This window comes from Cheilinus undulatus, linkage group 22 (genome assembly GCF_018320785.1).
Source record: "Cheilinus undulatus linkage group 22, ASM1832078v1, whole genome shotgun sequence".
Taxonomy (NCBI): Eukaryota; Metazoa; Chordata; class Actinopteri; order Labriformes; family Labridae; genus Cheilinus; species Cheilinus undulatus.
This window is the reverse complement of record NC_054886.1, coordinates 8,139,912-8,163,529: the sequence shown is the minus strand read 5'-3', so window position 1 is coordinate 8,163,529 and position 23,618 is coordinate 8,139,912. Positions and strand designations below refer to the sequence as shown.

The 23,618-nt window shown below is 37.6% G+C and overlaps 1 protein-coding gene across 6 annotated transcripts in view; it reads right to left on the bottom strand.

Moving 5' to 3' along the window:
• Positions 1 to 7,615: 7,615 nt before the first annotated feature.
• sorcs2 (sortilin-related VPS10 domain containing receptor 2) overlaps positions 7,616 to 23,618 on the bottom strand; it is a 543,426-nt gene continuing 527,423 nt past the window's right edge. Inside the window, exons 21-28 of one of the 6 annotated variants that reach the window (XM_041779627.1) lie at positions 22,910 to 23,033; positions 21,563 to 21,675; positions 20,127 to 20,249; positions 19,711 to 19,810; positions 19,563 to 19,610; positions 17,544 to 17,646; positions 15,044 to 15,249; positions 7,616 to 12,537 (exon numbers count right to left, since the gene is read on the bottom strand). In XM_041779627.1, the coding sequence (XP_041635561.1) occupies positions 12,473 to 12,537; positions 15,044 to 15,249; positions 17,544 to 17,646; positions 19,563 to 19,610; positions 19,711 to 19,810; positions 20,127 to 20,249; positions 21,563 to 21,675; positions 22,910 to 23,033 (882 nt within the window). In that variant the 3' untranslated portion in view covers positions 7,616 to 12,472. Of the gene's footprint in view, positions 12,538 to 14,951; positions 15,250 to 17,543; positions 17,647 to 19,562; positions 19,611 to 19,710; positions 19,811 to 20,126; positions 20,250 to 21,562; positions 21,676 to 22,909; positions 23,034 to 23,618 lie in introns of all 6 variants that reach the window. The other 5 variants (XM_041779628.1, XM_041779631.1, XM_041779629.1 and 2 more) reach the window with 5 other exon arrangements.

The following is a 23,618-nucleotide window of genomic DNA, read 5'->3' as shown; positions in this document are numbered from 1 at the left end:
AAACACAAGAAAAGCACCATTTTATACTTGGTGCATATGTAGCAGACCTCGCCACCTCTCTAGTGCCAGTGTTTTGCTGACTTCATTTTCCTCTGAGAATAGTTGGTTTCATCAGTTACGAAAAAAAAATTTTGGAATTTGTATTATTACCTTATTAGTATTGTAAATATGAACTTCCTGAGTTTGAATTTCTTCGGAAAACAACCTGGTGCAGCTTTCACATTGAACTGATCTGTACAAAGTTAAATATAATTTCCAGACAGCTAACACATAGCTAATAGTTACAGTTTTCTTAAGAAAGAAGTGTTATTGCTTTCCACAGTCGACAGGCAATGGATTTTGGTTCTAAGTATGTTGTGCACAAAATGTATGCAATTGACAGCCAGAAAAAGTTCCCTTTGGACAGGGCAAGTAGGAATTTAGATGGGGCAAGTAGATTTGGGAAGCACTAGCCCTGAAGGGCAAGTAGGAAAAAACCTTAACGGACCCTGTTAATAATGTGGAAAAGTGCATTCTGAGGTTTTTATTTCTAAAAAAAATAATGGTTATCATTATGAAGTTTGTTTAAAAACATTTGAATTATGCTCTAATGGCTGATGACTTGAAAAATATTCTGACTGTCATTTGCATTAATATTTAAGAAAATAAGAGAAAAATGTCATTTGCGTAATAATGTGGAAAGCAGTGTATATGAGATGTCAAAATCATGAGTTGAAATGCTCACAGTACAAAATAAAACGTCAAAATCCTAAGTTTGAGTCATAACTATGAGATGCAAAATTAAAAATGTGAAATTAAAACACAAATTAATTTCTTTTTCCACATTCCTGATTTCTTATCAAAATATTTTTACTCCTTTTTTGGATTTTTTTTAACATAACAAGGATATCTTATTTTGGCCCTCGGGCCTTGAGTTTGACATCTGTGCCTTAAAGCAACAATGATACAGCTAGGTATCACCAACTACTGCCTGAATCAATAACATTCCGATTCACACTTTCGATTGATGGCAATCAATCGAAAGTGACATTAAATATCAATATGGCCTGCTGCAATTTTCAAAATCATAGAAGCTGCAATATTTATTAAACCTAAAATTTCAGTCAAAATACTGGATTTAAACTTCTTTTGCAGCAGCAGAGATGTTATGTGTTACATTTCATGCAAATACTTAAGACCCATTTTTTAGAATAGTCTACAAAAATCCTACTTTCTTCATGTTTGTCTATTTTTCTGATTAAATATGAGGATGACAAAAATCATTTCCTTTACTACAATAATTTCTATCTAATTTGCAATATGAGTCCAAATCATCGCAATTAGATTTTTTTTTTTTTCACAATTGTTCAGCCCTTGTTTAATTTAATATTGTGTTGGATATAATATAGAATGATTTATTGCTCGTGTTTGCTGGAAAATACAGAAGATAGGGAACTTAAAGGCGCTAGTGTTAGCCGCGGGCATTAGGACCAAGCCAAAGGTTAAGACGAGGCAGAGTGCTGATTGAGCAGGCACTGGAAACTGCAGAAAGTTTGTCAGAGCCAAAAGGCAACGCTAATAATGACAAAATCATTCTGACATCTCCTGACCCATCGCTACTTTCATAGACGTATCCCTGCTTGCTCTGTTTGACGTGGTTTCATTCAGTCTGATCAACGTTAGGAACAGAAGTTTAGCCACAGACCACAGTGGACTTTACATTTTAACCTATCTGTGATATGACTTATGTCAGTGTGTATTTTCAATCTTTATGTAAAACAACAGCTCTCTTTATTTCTAACTTATGCAGCAAAACAAAAAACCCAGACCTCCAAACATTTCCATTTGTTAAGCATGGCAGCCTTTTATCATTTGGTTTTATGTCTGATTTGACATAAGTCAGCTGAATTCTTGTTAAGTTAAATGAAATGTCAGATTTGGCCACTTGTCAAGACACTTAAATTTATTTCAAGGGAAAAGGGGAAAAATGTATGTCAGTTGTTTGTGTATGTTGTACTTTGGCACACAAATGTTTAACTAAAAAAACAGCTGTAAAGTCAGAATTTTTTTGATGTAAATGTGATATAAGTTGAAATTAGTTATAAATATCTTTGCTCACTACATATTAACCCCTTCTCATTCCCAGGTGTGCAGAAATACATCAAATAAACTTATTTTTTAAAACCAACAATTGAAAAAAAAAAAATCGGTTCTTATTGGTTATCGGCCATCAGGAGTAGGAAGTTATCGTTATCAGTTCAAAAAAATACTTATCGTGCATCACTATTCCTTATAAAAGTTATGTCATCACCGCTGTAAGCTGCGCAATTTCATTTATTTTTGTTTGACATTTAACTTCTGATCAATTTGTTTGTTTTAAAGTCGACCATCAGTACCAAAAACCTGTTAAAGGGCTCTAAATGGTGCAGGTGGCTATGTTTGCACTAAAAACGTACATAAAAATTAACAATACCTACTTTTGCTTTAAGCTCATTATTTCTTCATTGCAATCTGTGATGTAATGTTGGAGGGTCCTCTAGTGGACAAATGTGTAACTACATGGTGATTAAAGGGATACTTCAACATTTTGGCAAATTTCGCCCATTGCCATAATTCCTATAGTCTTAGTAATTGGTTTGTTTCCATGAGTTGTTGGTGCAAGCTGGTTTTAGATCTGGGGGGACCGATAAACCAGCTGCACAGCTAACGCTATGGAAGCAGACGGTATTTTTTGCTTTCCCTCATCAAACTCATCAAATACACAATCCAACAACTCCAAAACACTCTCGTGGACAAGTTGTGACCTACACATTCACCACGCTATGAAATAATCATGGAACATTACAAGACGGAGATGTTTTAAAGTTAAATGCAGGGTTTTTCCTGGCTTAATATTAGGTGGTGATGGTACCTGATTGTGGGCTCACAGGTGCACATGTACCATGCCTTCAGCTGGCTCAAACAAGTGTTTTACTAGCGGTCTTTTATGGGAATTGTAATTACATGAATTTAGAAAAATGACAAGTATTATTTTAAAGCATATTCATTTATCTTTTATGTGCTTTAAGATTTTAATTTGGTTACATGGCAGCTTAACCACCATTTACTTGCACAAGGCACAGCCAGTGGCAGACCATTTGGCCCTGCTTAGTTTAATTTTGTAGAACCTCCTGAGGCAGTCTTTTTATTCAAAGAATTCCTGGTTTGGACCATTAATGGCCACCTTACAGCATACATCCAGGTGCCTCTCCTTAAGTCTGTTGCGCAGGGGGGGTCTTTATAAACTTTGCAATATTCTGGTGTAGACATGAATTGTTATCATGTTCTCAATCTTATCTTACAATCTTGAGTGCAGAAAATAGCCTCTCAAAATCTGCTGTCTGTACAGGTGCTGTTAGGGCTATTGCAGCTGCAATGCTGAGAGCAGGATATAGTAGAGAGGCACACCCAGGTGTCTTATATTGACATTAAATTGGGAGATAAATATTAAAATTAGTTTTTACTGCTACATGTTCGTCCTTCTGTACTTGTAACTTGCATGTACTTGCATGTGTCATAATGTTACATAACTATACGTTATTATTTCATAGCGTGGTGAATGTACAGGTCACAACTTGTCCACGAGAGCGTTTTGGAGTTGTTGGATTGTGTATTTGATGAGTTTGATGAGGGAAAGCAAAAAATACCGTCTGCTTCCATAGCGTTAGCTGTGCAGCTGGTTTATCGGTCCCCCCAGATCTAAAACCAGCTTGCACCGACAACTCATGGAAACGAACCTATTACTAAGACTATAGGAATTATGGCAATGGGCGAAATTTGCCAAAATGTTGAAGTATCCCTTTAAAGCAACTGAACGTTTTACATACATATTGATAAAAAATGTGCATAAATATTCAAATATAATTTGAAATCTGTACAAAAAATAACAAATGAAATTCGAATAGGACTGTACATAAATATTGACAGTAGGGCTGCAACAAATTATTATTTTTTATGTCGACTAATCTGGCAATTATTGTTGCGATTGGTCGACTAATCATGGCTATATAGCATACTATTTTGGATCCCTGTTTTACCTTGCCTTCTTATGCATGCACACCTGTGAAAACTTAACGGTTTAGCAAACTGACATGACATGTCAGTTTGCTACATCGTCAAGGTTTGTTTTTCCTCTAATATAAAAGTATTGAACTGATAACTAAAGTAAATTGCACACTAAATAGCGTTACTGAAAAAAATATTACCCTAACAAATATCAAAGATGGTTTACCGACTGATTAACGTACGTTATAAGTAGGCTACTGGAATTAATCCTCGTGCCTGAAGCACAAAGGGCTCAGTAACTAAATGCAAAAGATCTAAAAGATATTCATGCAACATGCAAACTTGCGGTATTTGAAGATGCAGCAGCTACAGTGTGTTTACGTTTTCAGGTGTTCGTGCATTGCCGTAGTGCTGCCATGGTACGAGAGTTTGACTTTACACAGTTTGCAGTTGACTTGTTTCGCCAATTTTTCAGTAAAATGTTCCCAAACTTTAGAAGCTCTGGGTCGGCTTTTTGGTGCGTTCTCCATGCTTTCCGCCATGCTTAACTTCTTCTTCTCAGTTTCTGTGAATAATGTAAACAGTGGGAGCGATACTGCCCCCACCACTTCCTGTAGTGAACTGCAAGTACAGATGAGTCCTTACCGGCCGGTACTAGATTTTACCAATATAAAAAACAACAATACGACGCGTCGCCACTTGAATTCCCGCGTCGACAAATTTTTATAGTCCACACAAACGATTATGTCGACGAATCGTTGCAGCCCAAATTGACAGCCCTAGAACCTTCCTTGTCATTTTAGCCAAATTTATGCAAACCTGCAAAATTTACTTCACATAATTTCGCGACATGTTTGGTGCACGTCTGCCTCCACACACATTTAAGCTATTAGAGTTAAATTTATTGTGCAGGCCAGTTTCACAGCATGTATTTTCTCTTGTCTGTACACCAGTGAAGACACAGGTCGTAAAGCTGAGGATACAGCTGAGGATACAGCCAGACGACCCCTCTGTGGATCTCAATGACCCTGCTGTGAAGGCAGACATCCTGAACAAGGTAATGTAGATTGAACAAAAGCAAACCTTTAGCAAAGACTGCACATTTGATCATTGTTTATACTTGTTTTCTCTGTGTACTCAGCTCCAAGAGAGGCTGAAGAGGGATGGACTGGGTGGGGTCAGTCTAAAGTGGAAAGAACAGCCTGATGGGAAAGTGTTTCACAAGGAAGGAACGAGTACTCGGAAGAAAAGAAGAGAGAGAAGTGATCTCTGAAACTGAAATCTAGCAGTGCTGTTATTTTTAACTGACAATCAAGATGGCAGTTAATCCTAACTTTTAATTTATCTTTAGCACTAAGTACAGGACTGGGATTTTTAAAAAAAAGCCAGGGTGTTTAAAAATAAAGATACTAAATTCGAAACTAACATCTAAGTTAACATCTTTGTCATGACTTCAACACTGAAATTTGGTTATAAGGTAAATTTAAAGATGCACTGGTTGTGAAATGTGAAAATTATCCCTCCTGATAATCACTGAGAGGAAATTTTCATAAAAAGAATCCAAATGATCAACACTATCAATATAATTTCTGCACTCTAATAGCAACATGCTGTAGTGCACTCCTGTGAGTCTATTTAACATTAAAGACAGCGTGTGGATAAAAGCCATCTCTACAGAGAAATATCTTGAAAATATTTCAGTTGGGTATGTGACAAGAAAAACAATACTAATTTAAAAACAAAATGATTTAATGAATTTGTATACAAAATGTACAGAGAGGTAAAATTATCAAGTTTTGAAAAAGTATTGCAATTTAATTTTGTCTTTAATGTTACTAATTTTCATTTAATGCATTTTCACAAAAAATCAATGCTTTATGTTATTTCAATATTATTTCCAACAAATTGCAAGTATCAAGAAAAATGGTTTTCTTTTACTAGGTTTACTTAATTATCCAAAATTGACAAGTTTTCTCATGAACTTGTGAAACATTTTCATAAATATTAAGAAATTCATGCTATATTCACAAAAATAACTTTATCTAGTTGTTTTAACCCATTTGTCTCATAAAATGTAAACATTTTTATAAAATTTAAAAACTTTATAAAATTTAAAATTATTGCTTTATAGTCATTTTATTTTTTTCTCTGAAAACATTAGAGCTATCCAGATAAAATATTTTTATTCAGACATGTACATGATTATCCAAAATGTAACACATTTTCCTCATTAAATTATTAGTTGTATAAAATTACCTTATTTTATTAATTTGAAGAGACTCATATTTTACACACAAAAAACTTCATCTTGTTGTTTTAAACCATCTTTCCAATAAAATAAAAGGTTTTGTCATAAGATTAAATAACTTGACATAAATATACAGCTTCATATTAATTCTAAGTTTTTTTCAAATCAGAGCTATGGAGAGAAAGTATTTTTATTTAGAGAAAGTTAATTTTAAAAATTAACAAGTTTTCTCATTACAAATATTGCATTTTCTTTAATAAATATTCAAATTCATATTTGAATACAACAATTACTTTAACTTGTTGATTTAGAACTGTTGTCCTGTATTATTCAAAGTTCTGCTTTTAGATGTCCTAACTTTTTTCATAGAATTACAGTTTTATAGTAATTCAATTTGTTTTTCCTATAAAAAATGACAACTATCAAGAAAATCTATGTTCTACAAAATTCACATAAATATCCAAATTACAAAAGGTTTTTCTCACAGTATTTTTAGCTAACTGAAGAAGCTCACATTTTCTTGCAAAGATTACATTATCTTGTCACATTATCTTCTCCTATAAAATCTTAGCTTTTACATGACCCTCATTTGTAACAGTATAATTTACTGATATGTAACAAGTTTGTCTTCATAAACTGACGGCTTTATTCATGTACAATGACTTTTTATTACTGTGAATTTAAAGTTTGCTAGATAGAGCAAACCTTATGGCTAAGGAAAGACATAACTATACTCTATGTTTGCTCTCAATGCTCTGTAAGTTTTTTGCTACTGCATTATTAAAACAAAAAATCTGGCAAAGAAGACCGAAGACTGGCTGGACACCTAGAATCAGAGAAGAATGGGAGTAAACATGGCCCTGTCCCTACTTTTTTGAGAAATTTAAAATGAGTAAATATTTTATCATGAAATGGTAAAATGTCTCAATTTCAACATCTGACACGTTGTTTGTGTTCTATTGTGAATAAATTATGGTTTTATGCGATTTGGCAATCATTGCATTGTTTTTACATTTTACTCAGGGCCCCAAAGTTTTTGGAATTCAGGTTGTATTTCATCAAAATAGTTTGCAAATAGTTATTTATCCATGAACTTCTGCTTCGCCTGCACAGCGACGGACAAACATGGTGTGCTCTTCACAGCATGTAGCAGTGTGTTTGGAATTGATTATTCACTTCCATTTTCAGAACGGACTACCTATGTGTGACCTAGGTCTAAGATAGGACTTTGCACAGCTGGTCCAACAGGCTGCAGAAGCATAAAATAGTGCAGTCTTTAAAACCAGAATGATAAAGCTGATAATATGCAGACAAAGCCAGAACACGTACAAGTTATGGGAGTGATTTATTCCAGGATGCAGGGTGAGTGCACAATGCTCCCTGATGAGGACACACAATTGTTTTTAATAGCAAAAATCAACAAATTGAATGTACCAGAGAAAAGAACAGAAGAGAAAATAAAACAGTGTGGTCAAAACCTCTTGATTGGTGCCATCAGCTGTGAAACTCCTTCACTATTATACTGGAATATTCATAATTCCCACTTTCCCCCGATACAATGACGACACATCACTAGAAAACTAAGAACAAGTCGACCATGAGCAGAATATGTACAAAAGATGAAGCGTAAACCAGAAGGAGTGGATGTGGTCTGTTTGTATCAAATATAAGACAAACTGAGGGATGGTGTCGTGTTATTGGTAGGTTTTTAAAGGCCTTCATATCCAAAGACCTGCTGATTCAGGCTGTCCATGTACGTGTCCACAGCTCTGCTTACATCATTAGTGCAATCAAACAAACCATAAAAACATCAGCAAAAGGCAACAGAAACCATAGCCAGTGTTTACACGTACTGAGAAAATGACAAGTGTATCAAAAATATCCATATACATAGTTTCCACTGTGTAGTTGTGAGGATCTCTATAAGACAATGAATTATTTTCAGTTAACAATGAAGACCAAAATAATTATCTTACACATGAGATTACAATGGAAGAAAAAAGGAGTGTATGTGAAGCAGGCAATGGTGTAGGGCTGGGCAATAAGTCTAGTTATTAAGATATATCAATATCATTTCAGACATGCAGGGTAAGACAGTTTTTGTCTTGTCAGGACTTTCTTACTCTCATCTCGTGCTAAAAATCTAGAGAATAGAGGGCTCGCCTAATTTTACTGCTAGCTGCACTCATCTCTTGGCCAAAAATGGAAAATGATAGAGGGACATATTTCCCCTGTTTAAGCAGATTTGCATGACCAAATTGGTAGTTAAATAAGTTGTTTGACATGTATCTCCTCCATTTCCTCACGAGGGTCACAAGCAGAATTGGATTGATAAAGTTCTCTTAACGTCTTAACTTTAACCACTGGAGGAGCTTTAATTCCTCATATCAGTTCAATGGGCAAGATAAACACAGAACTTCTGGCTGCTACTTTAAAATTTAAAACTGGTTAGCATTACTGTAGAGCAGTAGCTCTCAACTGGTTGGACATCCAGACTCACCAAAACCTCCTTAGGGTTAACCCTAACCCTAAACTTTCCAACCACTCAAGTGTATCTGAGGAAAAAAGTTACAGTTTTGAACCCAAACGGAACAAAAGATGGTCGAACAAAGAGACAGGACAAAGCAAACATGCATGCATGCATCTTATTTTTCTCCAAACTGCTGAGAAAGCAGGAAGATTTATGGAGAATTTCCCTCTCTATTTTGGAAAAAAGAGCATTGTTTTCCAAAGAAAATGACATATATAAGACTACATAGACTTCTTGCCACATTATTTTCCACTTTTGAGCCCCAAACCACCAGTTGAGAACCACTGCTGTAGAGGAACCCACCTTGTTTGTACAGAATGCTCTTTATTCTGAATTTCCCTTGGCTCATTTAGGCTATACAACAAGTCAAGGATGAGTGTTAACACCTCCAAGTCCGAGGCCATGGTACTCTGTTGGAAAACTGTGGATTGCTTCCTTCGGTTGAGTCTCTGCCTCAGGTGAAGGAGTTCAAGTATCTTGGGGTCTTGTTCACGAGGGAGGGGAAAAGGGAGTGCAAGATTGATAGACGGATTGGTGCAGCATCAGCAGTGTTGCGACTGTTGTGGCGGAGATTGAGCTGAGCCGGAAAGAAAAGTTTTTGATTTACCGGTCAATCTTCCTTCCAACCGTCAACTATGGTCATGAACTCTGGGTAAAGACAGATGGATGGGTAGAACTGGTCAGAGGAAAGGATTTACTCCACTCAATGCTAGTTCTAACCACTTTTCCAAATGTTGCCAACATATTTTTGCAGTTTGGACATTGCTTTCTCTCTTTTGGTCATAAATATGACTTATGACTGTTATGTTCCTGTACTTTTGGATACAAAGGACTGATGCATTTAGTGAGATTTGATCATTGTAAAACACATGGTATTTAAAAGTGGAGACAATTTTGACCACCTGTACATGTTGCCAATGCTTTTGTACAATTTTGATAGTGCATTGGAGTTCATCTGCAATTTTGGATAGAAAACAAAGAAAAATTTCCCAATATTGGATATTCATTATTATGGTCATCTATCTGGCATATGTTACTTTCACGTAAAAGAGATGGAGGCATGATTTTTGGTCGATATTGCCCAGCCCTACAGTGGCGTTGAGGGATTGTAAACAGTGAGAATTTTTCACTCGACTCAGTGAAGGTTCACTCCAAAATAAATGGCTGTGTAATTTGGTAGAAGTGTAAAACACTCACACATGTCAAAGGGACTATATATACAAAGTGGAGATTGTTCATATTTACACATTTACACACAACAAACCAAACCTTTGAGGAGACATGAATCCACCGCGGGCTATGCCTAATATAGGCTGATTCAGTAAAATATCAACTACACCTTCCCTCCATGACAGCGACCTTTGTCTCCAGGAGTCTCTCTGACCCGGGGAAAGTGGGGAGGAAGAGGGAGAGGAGGAGGAGGGAGGGGCATTCTGTTTCTAGAAATAAATAAACTTAACAGGTAATGTTACTGAGCAGATTCCTATCTGCTGTTTTAGGCACCATGGGATGGACAAAAAAGGTGGCGCTGATATAAACGCCACCCTACAAACTCCTCTGATGTGAAGTCTATGAATGGAGCGGGGTCTGAAAAGGTGAGCTTACAGTATTTATTCTGATCTCTCTTTGTGACTGTGAGGGGATTTCAGAAAGTGCAACAACGCCCTCTTGTGTTTGTATGTTGTCATATGCAGTCCACAAGGGTTTATCAAATCCTACATTCCACAGAGAGAGGATATTATTGCCTATGAAGAGAGTCATTGTGGGGAAAAGGACAGAATAACTCAAAAGAGAGCAAGAGTATATAAAAAATTAGCTGTAATTCACCATAGTCACACAGCAGCCATTTTCCTCTGACTTTAGTTCACTGTGGGCTCAGATTAATAAAAAGAATGCCCTTCAGTCCTTGGGGCCACAACCACCATGAGCTAGAGGACAGTTTACATTTTCTCCTTTTAGTATAAGTAAGCAGGTTTTTGTGTAAGTGTGCTTGGATTCTAAGTGTTTTTAAAGCTCTTGTTTTACTTAGGTAAATTATGGGGGAAGTACTGTAGAGTGTTGTAAGCTTGACCCACGTCAACACGTGTGTGCAGCCAAGGTCAAGCACAATGGCATCTCTTTTGTCCGAGCCTTTTCACCCCTGGCATTATGCCCAGAAACCACCAACCTTTGAGACATCCACAACTCGACCTGGGGCTCATGGCAACCACACTAATACTACTAGAGCGGGGGTTGCGACCCCCTGGTAGGGCCTTCAGGTACAGTCAGGCAATCAGATAAAGTACGGCCTTCAGGTACAGAAGGGCTGTCAGGTACCATAGGGTCCTCAGGTTCAGTACTGGTTTCAGGTATCGAATGGCCTTCAGGTGCCATAGGGGCTTCAGGTACAGAAGGGACTTCAGGTGCAGTAGGGCCTTCAGGTACTGTACGGCTTTCAGGTACAGCAGGGCCTTCTTGAAAGTACTGCCTTCAGGTTCAGCAAGTCCTTCAGGTACAGTTGGACCTTCAGGTACACTAGGGCCATGGGAACAGTAGGGCCTTCAGTTACAGTAGGACCCTCAGGTACAGTAGGGGTCATGGTCTCTGGCACCATTATTTTGGGGGTCCTGGGTTAAAAAGTTCTTGAACCCCTGCCCTAGGCTGTGCTTACTCACCACATCCACCCCTCACTCTGACCTAAAGGTGTGGACTTTATTATTGTTTCACCAGATTAATTTTATGTTGCACAGGTTTGATGCAAGGACATCCAGAGCTACTGGGGTTGTGTCGATCTTCCTTCCCCACCTCATAGTGGCCTCAGGTGGGCATACTCGCCATTACACCTCTTACTTCAGCCTCTAATTCGGGCTCAAAAATGCCTAAAAGTTCTGCACATTACCTACAATTTTGCAAAATTACACAAAAATCTACACTAACATTTTTTAACTGAAAAAAAAAAAAAAAATCAAATATTTAGTTTTGTTGGAGGAATGTTTTTTTTTTTGGAGGAGTGTTTGGAGTTGGCGTAACCCCTCCAAACGGGCAAAGGCAACAGATTTGAACCAATCAGTGGCAGGGTAGGATGTGCATGATGAGATACTGAAAGATTTACTCTGTCATCCTCTACATCAGCTGGAAGTCAAAGGAAAACTCTACCCTGTGAATATGGTGAATTTGACTTTACATTTGTGCACACTGCATCCTTGTAAAGACGGTCACACCTTCTCTGACTGTGAATGAAACCAGCGCAGTGAGTCATGCTTTCTGAGTGTTGATAAGTAACAGAGAACGTACACATGTTTTTCTTCAAAAACACAGATAAGTGAGGATTCTTAGTGTGACGTCTTCAGGACCTCTGTCCTCTGAGGGTGTCAGTGCTTGTCTCCAGGGCTGCTGCGCCAAGTGTTAAGAGGAACAAAGTGAAATATAAAAAGTAAAGACTCCCATTGAAAGGAGATTAAGATGGGGGAAACAGTCCTTTCTCCAGAGAAAAAAACAAAAAACAAAAAAAAAAAACACGAAAGCTGGAGCAGAGGAGGTTGAGGAGGCCATGGAGTGGAGGTGAAGTGTCCAACGAAGAAGAAACAAAGAAAAAAAAGGGGGGGAAGAAAAAAGGAGGAAGGCAGAGTGGAGTCCCTGTGCTCGTTAGCCGGCTAGGCTGAGCTAGCTCGTTAGCGTTGCCATGGCAGCCATCAGCTGGTCAGGTAACTGTGCAGTTCTCTGGAGTTGATGCTCAGGACCACACCTGAGTGGTTGCCTGCCAATAAAGACACAGGACGACGAAATTAGTGATGAAAAAGAACACAGAGCGCATTTTGGAGACACTTGAATTCACTGGTTAAATAATCACCATTAAACCTGGAACATATGTCATAGCGGCATATTAGCAGTCTGGTTTTGGAGTGGAACAAAGTCTAAACTGTCTTTCTGTGTGATGGTTTCCATTGTGTTCCAGTCCTGGTCAAATGCTCTGTCTATAAACTGAACTGCTCAACATTCATAGCTTTGTTTAATGCCTGCTACCATGCTGCCACAATGCTCTTTAAAATAAACGATGATCGAAAGTCACAGTAGCACTGATAGCATCTCATCATTTCAATTTTGATCTAGAAAATAGGAAGAGTTTTGCATAAGCAATGATCAAACTATCAGATCAAACTGTCCATAATTTTGTAGACTTTCATCTTGGCAATGGTGTAGGGGAAGGATTCTCCTCTACTGTATACGTCTGGTCTATCAGAATGTGAACATCACTGAGTTCTGGCTCTTTTATTAGTGATTTAAATCAGTGGTTCTCGAGTGGTGGGTCAGGACCCAGAAGTAGGTCGCAGAGCTCTTTCCAGTAGGTCACGAACAAGTGCCCAGAAAACAGTGGCGACAAAACTGTAATGTATGGAAGCCCATAGTGGACAGACATCCATACTTTTTTATTTTACTTACTTTTCCTGTGATAACAAGTACATTTCAGCCTCCAATCTTATTCTCCAAACTGATTTAATTAATTTTTTTGGGATAACAGAGCTGTTATTCCCAAGATAACAAGGTAATTCCTCACAGATTTACTAAGATTGAATGCTGTCCTGGGAAAAGAGAGCAAAAAAATGTAAAAGAAAAAAAAAAGTATGCATGCATGTTTTTTGTATATATGCACTTTTTTTAAATTCAAATTTTATTAAGAACAGAGCCATAACATTCCACAGCACAACTTGGCCACAAGACTTCCTGTTCCTTTTTTTCAGAGAAATAATAAACAAATAAATAAATAAATAATCAGATCCAAGTCCTCAGCCCTCGGCACATTTTCACAAATAGCACATCAAATAAGATATATATATATATATCTATAGATATATCTAGATCTAGATCTAGATCTAGATATATCTATATATTTATATATATAATGTTTAATTGATTTATATACATATATATATAAATCAAGTAAACATAATAATAATAATAATAAATAAACACTATATAAACAAAAAATTTAAAAATTATAATAAAATTAAATCAAATTAAAACATTAAAAAAAGTTTCAACATCAGACGACTATGTACATTTGAGTAGCTTAACAAAAAATTAGATAGGAGAATGACATAGATTCCATCGTTTAAAGTAGGATTCAATGTGTAGATATATCTAGTCCAAGGTGTCCAACAATTTACAAACTTCTCTTGTTTGAGTCTTGAAAGTGAGTTTCTTCATTACAAAAATATGTATCTATGCACTTTTAACATGTTTGAGTTTGCCCGTCTCTTTGTTCAGTCATGTTTTTTTTTTCACTTAAGGTTTAGACCATTAGTTCCCTCCCTGGGGTCTTGGACTCCCAGGGGGGCACCAAAGATCTTAGAGGAGGCACGAGGCTTTATCTGCTCTGAGGCTGCCAAAATTAGATTGGCAAATACTGCCTAAAACCATGATGAAGCAGTTATAAAGTAGTTTATGAAAAGGTCTTTTGATAAGAAAATTATGCATCAGTGAAACAATTAAAACCTTTGTTGAAATTGGTGGCAGGGTGTCGCTTTGTCTTCTCTTTTGGGTCCTTGGGGGGCTCCGCTTTTCTTGAGTACATGTATGTGGGGCTCCAAGGAAAAATGGATGGGAAACACTGGTCTAAACTGCAACATTTTTCATAAATAAACTGAAGCAATCAAAAAATTTTAAATCATTTGGGACACGATTTCTGATAAGGGGATAGTGGTGGGTCCTGATGCCCAACCAGTTGAGAACCACTGATTTAAATTATGTCACAATGCTGTATAAGGGTAAAAAACGACAAACATGTACATTTTAAATTAATATCTCAGTTCTTCTGTGGTTGTAAGATGATACAAAAATGCCTTGTTTCTGAGAGATGGAAAATAAAATGCCTGGTACTGCAGCACCGTGTAGTGGTCAATGGTAGCGGCCACATTCCTGAACTCTTTTTGCCCTCCATGAATGCACTCCTAAAGTTTAAATGCAATTACACATTTTTGTAAATGATTAATAAACCTCAATCTGTGACAGTAAAATTTTCTGACACTATCATATTCACAATAAAATGAAATATTTATGACTGTATTTGGTGAAAGTTGGTGATGGACATGAGATGCCTCTAGATCAACAAAGGGAGGTTAAGAAGTGAACATTTTCTGTAATAATAATTAAAAAGGGGAAGTCCTCCAGTACCTTGGTGTGTGTTAGCTGCTGGTGTTAGTGGCTTGGGTTTTAGTAGCAGTGGTTAGTGGTAGTCCTTATAAGGGAACGGAAGGCGGGGCTACCTCCTGCGTTACCTAGAGTCTGCGAGTCCAGGTCGTCGTCGATGAATTCCTCGCCCTGGATGATGTGCTGCGTGTCCTCGCTGTGGTTGACGGGGCTGGTCATCTCCTGCTCCTTCTCGTTGTGCATTTGGGCGTAGACGTTGCGGCTGCCCGGAAGCTTCCTGAAAAACAGCGGGGGATAGGCATCCTCAGCCCTAAGCAAAGGACTGTGGGATTTGTTGGTTTTTGTAAGATGGGGCTGTAGTTTTTGAACTGCATGGTTTAATTTAAGTGACTTAAGGTGGAAGTTTGTGTTCGGGACACAAGGAGGTGCTGCTGGTGTGACACTGATGTGAAGAGAAGTCATGCAGCTACACAAAACATTACAGTACGTCCCATGCAAGCTACCAGGATGGAGGATACGGTGCTTTTGAGCAAGATTTGATTTGGTTCAATGTATGCTTCAATAGGTTATTACTTGTAATCAGCAAGTTGACAATAGGATGCAGAGGAATTTTGCAGTACCCTGCATTTTCCCACTAATTTCTGCTTTTTTGCCTGTATTTGGTTAGATCATATGTTTTTGCAGCTCAAAGGGATCAAACAATGACTAAAAATCATTTTTAAAATACATTTTTTAATGTCATAGCACAATCCCAAACTTCATAAAGCCCTTTATATCAATATAAATAATGGAATTATTCTACAATGACTCATTATGAGGGGCGCTGAAAAGATCATAGGCTGACCATGATGCAATGGTTGAATTTGACCAGATACTGTAAATTTTTCAACATAGTCTCCCCCTGCAAAAAGCTGTGGCACCCATGGAACGATCTCTACTTGTTCACCTACAGCAGGGATCATCATTTCCATTTGCACAAGGGCCCCTTTCTCTCAACAGACGCTGTGGGGGCCAGACATTGTAATAAACTAAAATAAAATTCATATTTTGGTCTCATATTCTTGTAAAATATATTTTTCTCTTCTCTTCTCCTTCCAAAATTAATGAAGCTTTAAGCCCTTAACAGGGAGACCAGTCCCTATCACCTATACTGCAGACAGCCACAAGGGGGCAATTAAGATATTTCTGCTACATATTTCTGAGCTGAGTTTGATGCTAACAGGCTGTTGTTAATGGCCAAAAACACATGCAGTAAACAGATCTTCCGTGTAAATTCTCAGAAAGGGAAACTGTGCTCTCAGACAGCTAAATGTAAAATATTGACACAGAAAAAAAAAACGGCTTTGATCAAGATTAGAATGCTAAGTATGCATTTACCATGCCAAATTACATAAATACACTTGTGTGCTTCTTGTTTGATAAGTTGCTAGTGCGAAGGTTTTATCTAAACTTCAAGAAAAAAAGTTAAACAAAAGCATGCATTTTTTTTCCATATTTTCCGAATTTGATAATTCTCTGGGGGCCCGATAGGAAGCCGTTTGGGGCCTCCAGTTGATGAACACTGACCTACAGCATTAGCTATCTGATTCAAAGTTAAACGTCTATTATCTATCGCCATGTAGTGAAGACGGTTTACGTTTTCTTGGGTGGTAAGACGTTCAGACCTTGGGTGATCTTCAAGGCTCTGCAAATAGCGACCATGTCAGCATGAATGTCCTTGGGGGCTAAACCCTTTTTCTGCAGATATTTAATAACACCATGGTACCGCATTTTATCCATATTTACGAAATGTCTCTAGAGCTGCTTTTCAAAGCTCTGAGTGAGTTCTTCAGTGTGGGTTTATCCGGAAGGAAACCATGCCGTTAATATCAAGAAAGGTTGAGTTTAATGCATGCCAAGTTTCTTCCTGGTCAGCCTATGAACTTTTCAGTTTGCCCTTGTATGTTTGTAAAGTGGTATACACGCAGACTTTTGAAATATATAATTGTTTTAAGCACATCAAATTAGTCAGTGTAGTGTGATACATTTCACAACATTTTTGTAATATTATTGGGGGCTTCTTTTAAGTATTGAGTTTGCTTTTGTATATAAAATCATCTGAAAAGCAAGAACTGTTGTGCTACGTCATTTGTCAGCTTAGGGTCCTTTATAACCCTTCCAAAAACCAGATAAGTGATTTTCTTTATCCATTGCATGGGTTCTTTTTAATCCTTTTGAGCAACACCCCTGTACGAGAAAGACAAAACCTTCAAAACTAAACGAAAAGAGTGATTGCACGAATGCTCTGTCATTCATTACGAGCCAATCAGAGCGACAAAACAGGATGTATTTGGCGTAGTAACAACATAATGCAAACTCTAGGCAGCTGTTTTTATGTCAGTGGAGCCGGTTGCTTCCATTGTGGTCCTTTGCTCTTCTTTAAATCTAAAGTTGTTGTCCAGTTCTCATCAAACTGCTGCTATAGCTGCCTCCATGCTAATCTTTCCACAGGCCGCCTTTGTTTACAGGCTTGCAGTTGCTTCAGCTAAACCAGGCCCATAACCTCCTCTCTAGTGGGAATGTTCGCACTTTCTGTTTTTACTCTACGTCACAGCTCTTTAAAATGTCATGGCTCACCTTTTGAACTTGTAGAGGATGAAGGAGCCGGTGGCGATGAGGCTGATTAAGAAGATGATAGCCCCAGCCCAAACACCTGGACCTCCAGCTGCTCCATGGTAGCCTTGGTGATACAAATAAAATATGTTAAAAAAACAATCCTGGTGGCATAATGGCAGCAATGTTTAGTTTAGAGCAATTTCCCTCAGTGAAACCAAAAAAGCAAAGTTAGAAAAAGAAGATATTGGTTAAAAATTCTGCAGCAGCAAAGAGACAAACAAGTCGCAGCTTTTTTCTTGTAGAAGACACCCTCCGGGAGAAAAGAGACCATCACATAAAACACATGTTGGATGAAGCAGAACAGCAAAGCTGGGTTTAAACTGGAGAGGTTTTGGATTTGTTAAGGGACCCAGAAAAGAAAGGGCTGTTCAGACGATGAATTATCAGGGATTAATGGTCCGATTTGGGTATTTGGATACTAAGTTACTAAACTTCAGCACATGTCTCTTTATCGCATCATTTCTGTGGCTCTGTTACTGAGGCTGGGTATCCCTACATGCCGCTGGTGAATTAAACACAAGCTAAGAGGCTAGCAGTGCCTTTTTAACAGCTTTTCTCCCATAAACCACCTTTTAAAGGACAGAGTTACATACTATTTAGCAAATAATTCTGAACTGAAGAGCTGTAAGGGAGCAAAAGACTGACTATCATCTGAGCTGTGCTAAATGATAAGGCTCTCTAAAAGAGAGTCAATTTAATCCAGGCAAGGCTGATAAGACAAAAATAATTAAGGGCTATAACTAATTAGACACTTAATCAGGTACATTAGTCCCTGTTAATGCATCATCCACAAGGGTTGGTAATGGAGCTTCTATTGTTGCACAACTATTTGCAAATGCATACAAAGATCTGTACACAAATATGCAAATGTGTAGGTAGATATGCAATTGTGTGTGAAGATCTGCAAATGCGTGCACGGACTTGTAAATGTGTGCACAGATCTGGAAATGTGTGTGAGGATCTGCAAATACATGCAAAGAGTTGCAAGTCTGTAAAAACATTTGCAAATTTGTACAAAGATCCACTAATGCTTGCACAAATCTGCAATTGTTTAGACAAACTCGTAACTGTGGTTGTTTATTTTGTCTCAGAAAACTCAAGACTTTTTTTGCTTTAAGTTGTCAAAACATTAACAAAGCATCAGTTACAGCTGAAGTCAGCCTCTTAATTGGCTGTCATACACACATGACTTTTGCAATACTGATGCGCACAATCAGCAAATGTGTACTCAGATCTGTAAGTGTGAAATCACTGGGTTTTGTTGCCCTCAGCACAGGCAAGGCTGCTTTCCTCAAAGCACAGGCATCACACGGAGGGAAGGCAATGCTGATATATTTGAATAATATTAAGACTCCGGGGATTAAGAATAGACATGATGGCTGGTGATGGAGGCAGTGATAATTTTTCTCCATTTAAGTTGATGTTATATGGAGCTTTTATTAGGTCTAAACTGCGGTGTTTGGTCCCATATATATCAATGCCTATACTATGAGGAAGGCAGGCTTTCCTGTGAGTATGCGTTGAGGGCAATAAAACCCCATTCCTCTCACACTTTCAGATCTGAGTACAAATTTGCGGATAGTGTGCGGCACAAGTGTTGCAAAAGTCAAGTGTGAGGCGAAATTCAGTTGTAATTGATGCTTTGTGAATATAAAATTCAAGCAAAAGAGTTTTCCGGACCAAAATAAAAAAGTCTACAATTACTAATTGGTCTACACATCTGCAGATTTGTGCGAGTGTTAGTGGATCTTTCTACAAATTTGCTAAAAGTTTTATAGATTTGCAGATCTGTACACACATTTGTAGATCTGTTATATTTGTATATCTACCTACACATTTGCATATTTGTGTACAGATCTTTGTACACATTTGCAAACTGTTTTGCAACAATAATAGCTCCATACTAAAGAACACAGGTATTAAGGAGATATGAAGTCAGATCCAAACAGTGAGCTGCAGGCGTGTGGTTCATGAACGCACCATTCTCTGCTGTTGTAGCTGTGGAGCCATTAGCAATAAGACCTAGCCCTTGGAAATAAATCAGCATGCAATTATCATTAAAAACCATCAGAAACTTTAGTGTTTAAAATCAGAAAATAAAAGAAGTGGTACGATTAGGTGTAAGTACCTGCATTTGGGTCTGCCAGCATCACCATCACTTTCAGACCTCCCCGCACTACAAAGCTGACGTTGTTGTCATTAAAGGCCTGCATGATGGCTGGGATACGCTGAGGAGAAAAAAATATTAAAGACATTAGAAAAAAACAAAACAAAACACAAGATATAAGAGTTTAAATTTCCCTGCTGGCCATGCAGTTCACTTATGTTGCAGGATTGTCTGTTTTTTTTTTTTTTAAATCAGACATAACTGTTCACTAATCAGATTAACTCCAACAAACTGGGGACAACTAGGCTTGTAGGATAAAAAACATCTATATGAAACTAAAGACACCTTTACACAAAAACCACTTAATCTAAAAATACATTTGGAGGATATTAGATATCCTTATCAGTGGGTTTCTATGTGAATCTTCATACGTGTACCTTGTCTACAAACATGTTCTTCTTAGATGGTTTGCTGTCCAGTGGGAGGACGTACAGGTCAGCTGTGGTGGGGAGGCCCGGCTTCACCACTGTAACCAGTGACTCCTGAGGGACACCTGTGATCTGGGGACACCAATTAAAGGTCAGTCAGGTTATAAAGATGCACTTCTTATATTTCTTTATATTTTCTTTACATTTTGATGACATTTTCAGGACATGTCAGAAATGGCATAAGGAAGAACCGATTAGATTTTGGGAGTGATCCAGATCACCGTCTGGATCCAGGAATTTTTTAAGAGATTCTTTACTATTGGGAGATAGGGCTAATGGCGGAGGTCTGCGCTCTCCAAGTGCTTTTCTAGTTTTGGGAATTGCGGTTGATCTCAGAATTTCTGTAGTTGATCGCAATTAATCACACCCTTGTTTTCGCACTTCAAAACTTCACTATTTTGCAATTTTAACTGTTTTTGTGTCACTTTTTTGTTTTTCTGCTGTATAAAAGTAAGGGAAATTGACTTTTTTAAATACAAACATACTTTTATTGGTAGATTTTAACATGAACTTCACCGTGAAAAAAGGATCTTGTTATGAATTGAAAATGAAATAAAAGAACAATAAAAAGGCTTAGATGACTTTGACTTGTCCACTGAGATGTCTGTGATTTTCTAAAAATAAAATGAGACATTAAGGAGTGATGGTGGACTTATTTTCTATCATTGTGGCTGTAGGGAAACTCTTAAGTGGCCCAACCAAATTGTATTAAAAGGGAAAATAAAGCACGCGATTAATCGTGATCAAAAAGAATCAGTGGACTAATCGTGGGCCTTGATTAATTACTATTAATATTGACAGCCGTAATTAATTGTTAACCAATCTGTTACTGACACAGAGAAAGCAACTAAACATGACCTCCTGAAAGTCTAAATGCTGTCTTAATAGTTACTGGACACTGGTGAGTCATTTTGTACTGCTGCACCCCTGCATATTTCTTCAAGTATAACAGTTAAACAGCCTATTTGACAGAAAAAAAACACTTTGAAGCTGTCTCTTAGACTTTAATCATGGTTTCAGACCACACTGGTGTAACACTCATTTAAATCATTAATCTACAGTACAAGTCAGCATCATAAAATGCATCTCTTTGACTTAATTTAATTCACTAATCATCACACTGGTAAGCTTCACAGTGGTACGGACTTAAAAATTTGTTTTGAAAGTCAAAATAACTGAATTGTGAATGTGTTTAAAATGGGATCATCCATGATTAACTATCAAAATCTGGGGATTAACTACAGGTTAAAAATGTTTCAACATCACTGTTACTTTCATATTTTTATTGACAGAAATGCTCTTTAATGACTTTATCATAAAACATAAATTGTTGTCTTTGTCTCACTTCTTATATAGTTTCAGTGAATCACCCTTTAAAGTCCTACCTTTGTGAGTATTTTGGTGACCACCTGGCCGATGTCTTCTCTCCACTCTGGGATGTTTGGGTTGAATCGGTCCAGGTTTCTGCTGAAGCTCAGAGGGATCACCTGGAAGTTATCTGAGATCAGAAGGAACAAATTAGAGAACATCACAGTCATGATGCAAAACTCCACATACATCTAAACAGCTTTTAATAATCGTTCCCACCTTTCTGGACAATTTCACTACATTTTCAAAAAATCCAACACCTGTCTTCTCAGGATCGCTAATTGACACAATTGTATAGTTTTTACCAAAAATTTTGCCAGTTTACATGTTTATAAATGCTTAAATTTTTCAGACACACAAAAGCTCACTCTATACCCAAATGATGCATCCATCCCATCTCTTTATTCTTGTCCATTCATTAAATCTATGGCTCTGCTTGAATTACATCTTTTTTGAATGAATGATTTAGTATTGATATACTTTTGCAGGGTTGCTGCACACCTTTTGAAATAAAGTTTTACATATTTTGAAGACCTTTGTGAAATATTTCTGCTCTGCAAACATGCCATTTTTCCACAAAAGTTGGACTAGTATTTAACAACAGTAGATATTTTTTAAACATAATCTTACTTCGTAAGATTTGTGGGAACTCTGATCAGCCCTGCTTTTAGAGGTCCGCATGGGAAAGTGAAGTAGTTTTATCTCTATTTGCATCTGCTCTGAGCACTAGGGAGGTAACAGGACCTCATATATCTTTCTGATTCTGTCTTGTACTTGAATATGAAGGTGTTGCCATTAAATTGTCATCCAGCTTGTTTAACAGTGTATTGTACAGTGTGCAGTATACTTCCAGAGGGGAAAATCTACAGTAACTCTTCCCTAGCTGCAGTTTCAGACATAAAAATAACAATAAAGAAAAGCATTAGCTATAAGAGTCATTCTAATCTCTGATGGTCTTGTTTGCTTTAGCAGCTCATAGAGATGTGTCAACTCTAATTCCAGGCCCTTACATAACCAGACTCACAAGAGCTTTAACAAACAAACTTAATGTTAGATGAGTGTGTTATTTCAGGAGCTACACCGTCACTCGTGAAGATATAAACTCTTGGAGCTCTTAAATAAAACACAATGGCTATTAAAAAAATTCTGATCTAATTCTACTGTGACACACTTTTTACCAACACATGAGATCAGACTAGATTTAGATAGAGGACGTGTCACACAGCCTGCTTGTCTCTTTTATGAATGAATCATACACTGAGAATAACTCATCTTTTCATTGTCCTAATTCTAACTTTGAAAACAAACTCTATCTTCTGACAAAGACAAAGACTTGTCGCTGAAAAATTTGTGCCGCTGATTACCGTAGACTCGTACGGTCCTGGTGTCCTGCACCATGGATCGTCCATTAGAAGCCTGGACGGTGACTGAAACGTCTCCGGTCTCTGTGAACCGAGTCAGAAGGCTGTTCTGCAGAGTCAGCTTCGGCTGTTGGAAGAAAGTGACATGTCATCTGTCAGTACAGCCAGCTGTGGATGCTTTTTCTTCAGATAAAGAAGAGCTTAATGCTAAGTTTAAGTCCTTTGTTATTCTGTACAATCTTTTATATTTACTGTTGTGGTCAATTTAGTGCTAAAAATTTAAATGCATGGCCTAAAAAGAAGACTGACATGCTATGAGACGAGCTGGTGAAGCTAGTGAAGCACTCATAAGCTAAGCCCAGATCAGCTGATATCAACTGGGGGGTCCAGACTATAATTCCCAAGGGCCAACTGTGGCTGATAAGGCGCATCGTCAATGTGTTTTATTGACAGACTGGCAACCAAAATAACAATATCTTATTTATAATGCCCTGATGAATAAGAAAAAGCATTATGGCTTCATTCTCATCCTGACCAAGGGATGAGCCAGTAGGCTGACGAGGGCCTCCTCTAAAATATGATTGGCCAATTGAGTCAAGAGCGACACATGAGGCCGGTGGTTCTCAAATGCTGTGGCAAGGCACACGAGGCTGGTTAAATTGTCCTGTGGGAATTTGCACGATCTTATTATTACTACAGCAATACAACAACT